The sequence below is a fragment of the Leptodactylus fuscus genome, chromosome 7, assembly GCF_031893055.1.
Source record: "Leptodactylus fuscus isolate aLepFus1 chromosome 7, aLepFus1.hap2, whole genome shotgun sequence".
Taxonomy (NCBI): Eukaryota; Metazoa; Chordata; class Amphibia; order Anura; family Leptodactylidae; genus Leptodactylus; species Leptodactylus fuscus.
In genome coordinates, this window is record NC_134271.1 from 111,143,898 (window position 1) to 111,152,264 (window position 8,367).

General features: G+C 40.8%; 1 protein-coding gene across 1 annotated transcript in view; it reads left to right on the plus strand.

Moving 5' to 3' along the window:
- Nucleotides 1-7,496, plus strand: part of LOC142214087 (acyl-coenzyme A thioesterase 1-like) — an 8,801-nt gene extending 1,305 nt beyond the window's left edge. Inside the window, exons 2-3 of the mRNA XM_075282829.1 lie at nt 2,454-2,656; nt 5,090-7,496. Of these exons, the coding sequence (XP_075138930.1) occupies nt 2,454-2,656; nt 5,090-5,686 (800 nt within the window). The 3' untranslated portion in view covers nt 5,687-7,496. The remainder of the gene's footprint in view (nt 1-2,453; nt 2,657-5,089) is intronic.
- The last annotated feature ends 871 nt before the right edge of the window (nt 7,497-8,367 follow it).

Below are 8,367 nucleotides of genomic sequence, written 5' to 3' on the forward strand. Positions count from 1 at the left end.
AACGCTTGTCTTCATATCTGTGACACCGGGGGACAACAGCGGCATTTGCCATGTATGAAGTGCATTCTTTGTCAGGACCATGTGCCTGGACTGAAACTTACACCAACTCATAGTTAGTGTAGATTTCATTCCCCATATACACCAGTAAGTGTTAAGGGTCACAAAAGAAAAACTTGAAAATGTGTTTCACTAATAATGTACAACTTTTTATGCCTTGTACTCTGGCAAACTGGTGCTCAAGGCATAATAAATCTGCCCACGCCGTGTCACTGCTCTGGAGACATCATATTTATATTTAAAATATGTCCTCAATAATCTCTGCTAACAATGCCTCTATGACTCCCATACACATCTGGGTCAGATGGAGGTACAATGTGGACCCATAGCAGGCTATAGGTCAGGGGTGGGCAATTAAGTTTCCCATGGGGCCGCATAAGAAATTGAAACTATGCTAGACGGCCGTTCCGTGGCAAATTTAGCTCCACCCACTTCTATGTTGACTCCACCCATTCCCGATCATCTTTCCATGTGCCCCCACAAAGTATAATCCTCCTACAGTCACCCGTACATTATATGCCCCCACATTATAATGTTCCCTTCTAACTGCCCCACAGTATTAAGTCCCTCTCCTAGTGCCCCAGTTTAAACTGGGGGAAACTAGAGGGGACATGAAACTGGAGCAGCTGGAGGGGGACATTAAACAGTGGGGGTAGTTGGAGGGGGGCAATAAATTAATGACAGCTGGAGCGGGACATGAAACTGGGGGCAACTAGAGGGGGACATTAAAATCGGGCAAACCGTAGGGGTAGCTGGAGGGAAACATTAAACTGGGGGCAACTAGAGGCAGACAGGTCCCCCGACAGCAACCTCCATGGTTTAATGCCCCCTCCAGTTGTCCCCAGTTTAATGTCCCCCCAGTTTAAGTGCCCCCTTCATCTGCCCCATTTCATGTCCCCCCCTCCTCCATCTCTCCCCCAGTTTCATGTCCCCCCTCTATCTGCCATCTCTGCCCTAGTATAACATTCCCCTTCCATCTCTGCCCCTAGGTTACTGAGACACACACACTCTCCACCCTGCATCTCACATTCCCCAGTACCTTATGACACACGCCATATGTCTCCATCTTCTTGCACAGTCCTGCCGGCACTAAGACACACCTCCCTAGACACGCCTCCCTAGTCAAGCTATGTGGGCCAGTCTGAATCAGTCAGAGGGCCCGATATGGCCCGGGGGCCGTGCTTTGCCCAGGTCTGCTATAGGTGCTGATCCATGGGTCCATATGACATTGATCTGTAAGGCTCACATCTGCAATCATCCATTCTATTCTCCTTAGACATGTGAACACCAGGGATGTGAAATAGAAGTCAGGACCAAACTTGGGTGGAGACTTAAAAAAAAAAAGTTACAACGAAGAAAGGGATCCAGCTCCACTCCAAGAGATTCTTTAAAACGTAGCCTTTATTTGCACCGATTTAAAATCCAAAACATGTTGCAAGCACTACTGCGGTCATGATATTTCTTATTCTTATTCTTATGGTAGAGTTGGAAGGGACCTCAAGGGCCATCGGGTCCAACCCCCTGCGAGTGCAGGTTTTCCTAAATTGTGGTCATGCTTGCAACATGTTTTGGATTTTAAATTGGTGCAAATAAAGGCTACGTTTTAAAGAATCTTGGAGTGGAGCTGGATCCCTTTCTTCGTTGTTTATTTTGTATACACCCCAAGCCAATGGGCGTAATATTCGTGCTTCCTCCATTCTAAAGCATTTGGCACTCCAATTTTTTTGGACTGTTTATTTGGAAGGTCAAGTAAGTGGGCTGTAATTCCCTTTTTCCCGATCCTTGCTTTTTTTCTTTAAAAAAAGTTACTGTTTCCGGCTCAAATTAAAATGATTATTTTTAATTATAATATACAATTTTTGGTATTGTATTTAGATATGTAGTTTGTTGAAAATGTAGTTTAATAAGAATTCAATAACTATATTTTTCATGACTTAGAGGAGCTTTACTGCTTCTATCTGACCATGGCGGTCAACCATTTATGAAGGAGTTGGGTTAGAAGTGAATCAAAGTCAGGCTAAGGAAAAATATGGGTGTCAGAGATGGTTTGGCCTACCGACATCAGAGCCCAGTATAGTCATTAGCTTGAGCCATGTGTCAGGTTACTAAGCTAGGAGCAGTGAAATATGTGAGATTATTACCATTCTCATTTACTATGGATTTTAATGACAACATATTCTGTGCCTTGTTATGAAAGAGGTTTAATATAATATACATATTGTGTATAATTGTAATTATTAATAAAAGTATCCTATGTTTTTTAGATTCTTTAACCTCCTCCATGTGGTACTGAGCATATTGTTCTGAACTGCGGTAGAGTTTTTGTCCATGAAGTTCTATAAATATATGTGATATTTGTAGACAATGTCACCAATCTGATGCTTTCTCTCTTTTAGGCATTGGCCCTTTCCCTGCCATCATTGATCTTTATGGGACAGGAGGAGGACTCATGGAGCACAGAGCCAGCCTATTGGCCAACCATGGCTTCCTAACTATGGCATTGGCATATTTTGATTATGAAGACCTTCCAAAAAGCCTTGGGGGGCTTCACTTGGATTACTTTAGGGAAGCACTGGAATTTCTGAGATGCCACCCAAAGGTATTTTTGTATGTTTTTTATTTGAGCATGGCCCTCATTGTTTTTATATTAAAGGGGTTGTTGAAGGCCTGAAGGTAATTGACATTATGTTTTATCCACAGGATAGGAGCAGGGGTGCCTCCGGCTGTATACCTAGTATATGGCTTGTGTAGACCAAAACACCTGATCAAGACAGAGACAGGGTTCATGTTGCCCCTGGTCTGACCAGAATGACCTGATAACATGTTTGCTTTAAAACACATCACTTTATCCTGTAGTTAAGGCTTAGAGTTACTACTAGAAGTAGCTTACTGCATAATGTGTTGTAGAGGTCGAGGTATAACAGTATGTAGAAAGCTCCTATGGTCCATCTGGTGGTATCTGCAAGTAGCCAAAATACAGAGAACAGATTTGTGCTCACTGAATTGAAGCGACAAACTTTATATGGTTTTAGTATGAAAGAAATTTTTTGAGAGAAGTCCTCAGTAGTTGATACCTTTTTTAATGGCTAACTCAAAAAGTTTTTTGATGACATATCAAGCTTTCGAGACTCTATAGAGGTCTCTTCATCAGGATGGTATAACACAATTTCTGAAGGTAGGCATATATATACACAGAGAAATGGAGTGTTAGATGCAAAATAGATGGAGAACAGAACACAATGTAAATAAACATATATATCAGTTCCCAGGGAAGTTCTCTGGGTTTATAGCTTCTTTGATCAGTGACGTGGTGTCTAGTGGTTGTAAAACGTCATAAAACCCTGGGCCTGGTTTAACCCCCTTTGGAGCGTGTCAAAGTTCGCCATAAGTTTAACCTCCCATATGAGGCGATGTTTTCTGCTCTTGAAATTCCCTCTCAGTACCAGGATCTTCATATCCTGGGTCATATTATGATTTTGATTGCAGAAGTGTTTTGGCACAGGGAGGTCCATTCTCTGTTCTCTAATCGTATGTCTGTGTGATTTGATATTGTGTACTAAGTGTCCTGAGGGCCTGTATGTAGGTGAGACAGGACAGTCACTTAGGATGAGGATGAACTCACACAGACATACGATTAGAGAACAGAGAATGGACCTCCCTGTGCCAAAACACTTCTGCAATCAAAATCATAATATGACCCAGGATATGAAGATCCTGGTACTGAGAGGGAATTTCAAGAGCAGAAAACATCGCCTCATATGGGAGGTTAAACTTATGGCGAACTTTGACACGCTCCAAAGGGGGTTAAACCAGGCCCAGGGTTTTATGACGTTTTACAACCACTAGACACCACGTCACTGATCAAAGAAGCTATAAACCCAGAGAACTTCCCTGGGAACTGATATATATGTTTATTTACATTGTGTTCTGTTCTCCATCTATTTTGCATCTAACACTCCATTTCTCTGTGTATATATATGCCTACCTTCAGAAATTGTGTTATACCATCCTGATGAAGAGACCTCTATAGAGTCTCGAAAGCTTGATATGTCATCAAAAAACTTTTTGAGTTAGCCATTAAAAAAGGTATCAACTACTGAGGACTTCTCTCAAAAAATTTCTTTCATTTCATATCCACTGGCTAACACGGTACAAGGATATATGGTTTTAGTAGTCAGTTAGTCTGGTGTAAATGTGAAATAGTTAGAAACTAAATTAATTTTCTAGGTGTGTACAAAGTTTTTGTGAGGATTCCAGCAAATGTGGCTTGTCTAATACCTAAAAGGGAATAGTTTGTTCAAAAGTAGGTGTTCCCAAACTGGTTGGGGAATTCCAAAAAGGGTTTACAGGGCTAAAAATTTTGATGACCTATACTAAGGCTAAGTCATCAGATCAGTGGGATTCTGACACATGGCACCACACAGAGAATAGAGCAGAACGCAGACAGCTCCATGTAGTAGCTGAACTCTAAACAGTCACTTAAACAGATGTGTAGGATTAAAAAACGTAACTGATTTCTTCCTTTCAGGAAGTGACCTTATGTCCATCAGTCATATGAAAATGCTACAGCTCAGTCCCATTAAAATGAATGAAATGAACTGTGGCCAATGGATGTGATGTCACTTTCTGAGAAGAAGAAATCGGCTGTGTTTTCTAATCCTGCTTAGCCCCTTTAAGCTTACATCCCATTCAAGGAAATCGGAGCTGATCTGCGGTTACATGATCTGGCCACTACACACAGAACAAAGCTGTCTGCTTCCTGCTTTATTCACTGTACATCAGCTGCTGAGATCTTTACTCTCAGTTGATCATGGAGGTTGCCCAGCAGTCATAACCCCAACAATCCGATATTGATAACCTATCTTTAGGATAGGTCATTAAAAAAAAAGTATGGCAACTATGAATATTGTAGCTGGTCAGTACACAGTGTAGTGAAAATGACGTTTGATTTTCATTATTATTTGGCGGCTATATTTTATTTATTATTTTTTTTAACCAGATTGCTGATAATCTTCTATTTGTATTGCTCTAGGTTAACAAGGAAAGAATTGGAGTTATTGGAATTTCCAAAGGGGCAGATTTGGGACTTAATATGGCAGCTCTTCTGCCTGGGATCAAAGCAGCTGTCAGTGTCTCCGGCTGTAGTGCCAACTCATTCGCCCCTTTGCCATGTGGTAAGTTTGTGATTCCATGTCTTGGATTCAGCGCTGAGAAGATTAAGTTCACAGAAGCCGGTGAGATGGATTTTTCAGAATCCATGGATGATCCCTTGGATCCAGCAAATCAGGAGGCTCTTATTCCAGTAGAAAGATCCCCTGCGGCTTTTCTAATTTTGAGTGGATCAGATGACAGAAACTGGCCTAGCGCTACCTATAGTGATCAGCTGGTTGCCCGTCTGAGAAAGCATCAGAAAGATGTGGAGTTTCACTGCTATCCTGGAGCCGGCCACTTACTGGAGCCCCCTTATTTCCCATTGTGCAAGGTGTCCCACCACAAATTATTAGGCATGCCAATGTTGTGGGGTGGGCAAACCGTAGCACATGCCAAAGCACAAGAAGATGCCTGGAAAAAAATCCAAACTTTTTTTTCAAAGCACCTTAAAGGGACAAACATGACTAGCCACCTCTAAGCAAAATGTCGTTGCTAACAGTTATGATTCATTTGTACCAGTAGAATTGCTGCTCATATTGATCAAGTGCCTTTATTTAATGGGGTATTCTGGGATCAAATTACTGTTGGCTTATCATTACATTAGGCCTTCAGTGTCAGATCAGTCAAGGTCTGACTCGTGCCCCCTCCCTCGCCAATCAGCTATTAGAAAGCCGTGTGCCATGGCCTCTTGATTCTTTACCTCCATCTGTGTACCCGCACACTGTAAATATAATAGCAACTATTGCAACTTTGTCCCATTCAAGTGAAATTGTAAGTAGATGGCATGCAGGTAGATGGACCAAGGTAAACAATCAAGAGGCTGAACACTTTGTCAAGAGATATAACCCTACCAATCTGATATTGATGATCTATTGAGAGGATACGACATCATTATCCTGATCCTGTAAATCCTCTTTTTATTTGACTGTACTCAATGGCTGGTCTTGGACTGTACATGTTGTCAAAGTCAGGAACGCCGTGTTCTGAATGTCAGCGGAGTCAATGGTCAGCCATATAATTAAGTTCCTAGAAAGTCAGATTAATCAATAACAATCCTGAGTAATCTGGGTACGCTGTATGACTTTCCACGTAGCTCATGTCTGAACAGTACACTAACAAAAACTGAATGTGAGCGTAAATTACATGTCATATATTGGCAGAAACCCAATGGACAGCCATGTGTAGTGATTCATTTGTAACCTATGATAGAAGTTAGGCTCTTTTCACACTTTGCTTAGTCTGTTTTTTTTTGTTAGTTTTAAAGTTTTCTTAATTTGTTAATTCTATTGCTCTTGTGGACAGAATAGTGCAGCATGTTATACTAAATTATTATACAAGAGGAACAACGGAAACCTGACAGATCCATTAAGGGGCACTGGTGGGGCTACTTAGGACAGATGTGCCAAATGGGTGTCAAAGATGTCGGCTGCTTTAAAATGGTAACAAATATGTATTTATATTAGGACTGGGCTATTCATTGCAAAATAACAGAAAGTCAGCTCAATTAATGGATGTGAACATACTTACATTAATGATATCAATTATTTTACAACCATGTCGTCCAATCTGGCTAAAGCAGTGTTTCCCAACATTTACAGACACCTATGAAAGAAATAATTTCCTGGAGGGAACCCCTACCCCATAATGTTTAACAAAAGACAAAAATATCCTAAGGATGCAGATAACATTGCATGAAGGCATGCAGTCATCCTACCATCCAGACTGTTGTGGCCCCTGGCAGAGGTCCCCAACCACAGTGTCCCAGCCGAGTTCCAGGCCATAAATCATCTGGTTACCCACCTCTTTGTTAGCCAGTGTCTAAAATGTCTAATAAATGTAATGTACAGCATGTGTTGGCATAAATTAAGCCAGAATTCAAGTGCAGTTCACCTAGCAAAACTTCGTCATAGTGTTACGAGTACATTTAGGATATTCACATAGGATTTGCCACATTGTGGGATAGATCAGGTCCCATCTACGTGGAGTACAAAGGTTTCCTGACCTGCCGGATAAGTCAGTTGCCATGTCCAACTCATTTCAGTGGGAGATATGGAAAGAGCCGAGCAGGTCATACCCCTTTAAGACTGTCCATACTTTATTCAGGATCGATCACATTATCTTTATTTTTCTGTTATTCTGTCAAAAAGCAATAAAACCTGATGGAAATGTATTAACACAAATGTAAGCAGAGCCTACAGGGTATATTTCCATTCCCATCATGATGTAAGATTTACACAATGTATAATATCTACAGTGTGCCTTTCATTACACCAAAGTACCAGTGTTCCTTTACATGATGAATAAATGTATTTTACTAAGCTCTCTGCTGACTTTTATATCATGGCATCTGATGAAAAAATGGTTGGAAGAGTTTCCCCCTATTTAATCTAGATTTATTCTATTTTTTTTATATGAAATAGTAGTAGATAACATGGATCTAAATTCCATCTTATCTAGAACTGATTATGTAGGTTTCCCATGTTATATATACCTACACTTTTTAATCTCTTGCTACAAAAATTGCTATTTATAGAGAATGCATTGAGTAACTGGAAAATTGCTCAGTAGCAAAAATAAAATAAAGAGCAGCAGTACTCCCCTCTCTGATCCACTGCCGCTCCTGTCCAACCTCCGTTGGGCTCTAACTCCTTGGTCCTGTATAGGCATACAAGACATGGCCACTCACCAATCACTGGTTAATTTGAGCCAAAACTGCAGACAGTTGGCTTGTTGGGCATTTCTTGTGTGTCAAGATGGGGCCAGGTACCAGAGACCAACAAGGACCCAGTAAATGTCAGACCCTAGGTAGCAGGGGATCTGTATAGGAAGTACTGCTCCTTTTTTTATTTTTAACCAATTCTGAGCATGTGTAAAAAAAATATTTCCACTGGAAACTAATTTTAATTAGCAACATCTTTAGCAATGGCATGACTGTCCTGGGGTGTGACTGGCAAATACTGGCATAGATGTCCTGTAAATCCTTGAGATGTGACTGTCAACCACTGCTATATAGTCATGACTGTAAGTGTTGGCATCCCTGAAATTGTTCCAGAAAATTAAGTATTTCTCCAAGAAAATTATTGTAATTACACCTGTTTTGATATACACATGTTTATTTCCTTTGTTGTATACTGGAACAACACAAAAAACTGCAAAAAA